The sequence below is a fragment of the Morone saxatilis genome, unplaced genomic scaffold (genome assembly GCF_004916995.1).
Source record: "Morone saxatilis isolate NCDOM2014 unplaced genomic scaffold, NCSU_SB_2.0 Contig22, whole genome shotgun sequence".
Classification (NCBI taxonomy): domain Eukaryota; kingdom Metazoa; phylum Chordata; class Actinopteri; family Moronidae; genus Morone; species Morone saxatilis.
In genome coordinates this window covers 18502208-18503323 of record NW_023339785.1, presented here as the reverse complement: position 1 = coordinate 18503323, position 1116 = coordinate 18502208, and the positions used below count along the sequence as shown (strand labels likewise).

The following is a 1116-nucleotide window of genomic DNA, read 5'->3' as shown; positions in this document are numbered from 1 at the left end:
AAAGCAACAAACAAACAAACAAACAACGAATGGCACCTAATTTAACACTTTTTCTAGTTAACTCAACTAACTTAAAGGATCTTATCAGTGAGACCTCGAGGTTTATTCACGATATTTAATGAGTTAGCACAATTAGCCTCGTTTTTTTTTTTTTTTTTCTCCCCCCCTCATGCTATCGAGAGAGCTAACCGGTACAAAGAGTTGCTTTACTCACCCAGAATAAAATGTTGAATCCAAATAAGAAGTATTTCACGCAGCAGCTGACCTCTGCTCCTTTTAAATGATTGTGTTTTCTACTCATTCTTCCAAAAAGAGGGGTGGGGGGGGGTGGTGGCTAACTGGAGAGCTAGAAAACTACTATGTTAAGGGTTGGTACTTCAAAAAGCTGAACCAAAGCTGCAGTTCTTGAACCACCGAAGCCGCAGTTAGCTGGCTCCATCAGCATACAACAAACATACTGAGTAAAAACCAAACACACACACAAACACACACACACACACACACAAGCTAAGATAAACTAAACGCTTTCACCATTAGCACGCTAGGCTAGCTCGCAACTTCTATGGTTAGCATTGGTGGCTAACAACAACAAATCCGAGGGGCAGTTTAAGGCGTTCATCTGCAGCTGGGTCGATATTCAAGTTGCCTGGCGTTTGTGGCGCACAGAGGGAGGTGTAGATAAAAGCTGTCGGCCCCTTTCAGCTACCTAAACCTCTCCTCGGTTATCTCTGTTGCCGCATCGTCGCTTGAAACCTTCATCCTGGTTGTTTTGTGCAGTAAAACAAGCCCCTGCTGTCAAACGAGGCTTTCGCCCTCTTCACCTCAAGAGCGGCCTCTTGTGTCTCACTGGAGGGTTTTCACTTTTTTTTTTTTAATAGGTGGACAGCAAAGTGTGAGAAATTGTGTTAAAATATTCTGTTTTTTTTATACACCCATTGAATTTGAGCACAGTGCTTTCTTTCTGGTTAGTAGATGCAGCAGAGGTTTTAATTCATGCAAAACTGAGGGGGGAAAAAGGATAGACAACAGTATTTTATTTGCATGGTTCAGAGAGCATATTGTATTCCCACCCAGAGCAAATGAGGTAACAATATAATAAAGCATATTCTTTATCTT

General features: G+C 41.8%; 1 protein-coding gene across 1 annotated transcript in view; it reads right to left on the bottom strand.

The window, feature by feature from the left end:
* The window catches only part of tspan17 (tetraspanin 17), an 18965-nt gene extending 18142 nt beyond the window's left edge, over window positions 1–823 (bottom strand). The window contains exon 1 of the mRNA XM_035669092.1: window positions 215–823. Coding sequence (XP_035524985.1) covers window positions 215–301 — 87 coding nt within the window. The 5' untranslated portion in view covers window positions 302–823. The remainder of the gene's footprint in view (window positions 1–214) is intronic.
* Between the last annotated feature and the right edge of the window lie 293 nt (window positions 824–1116).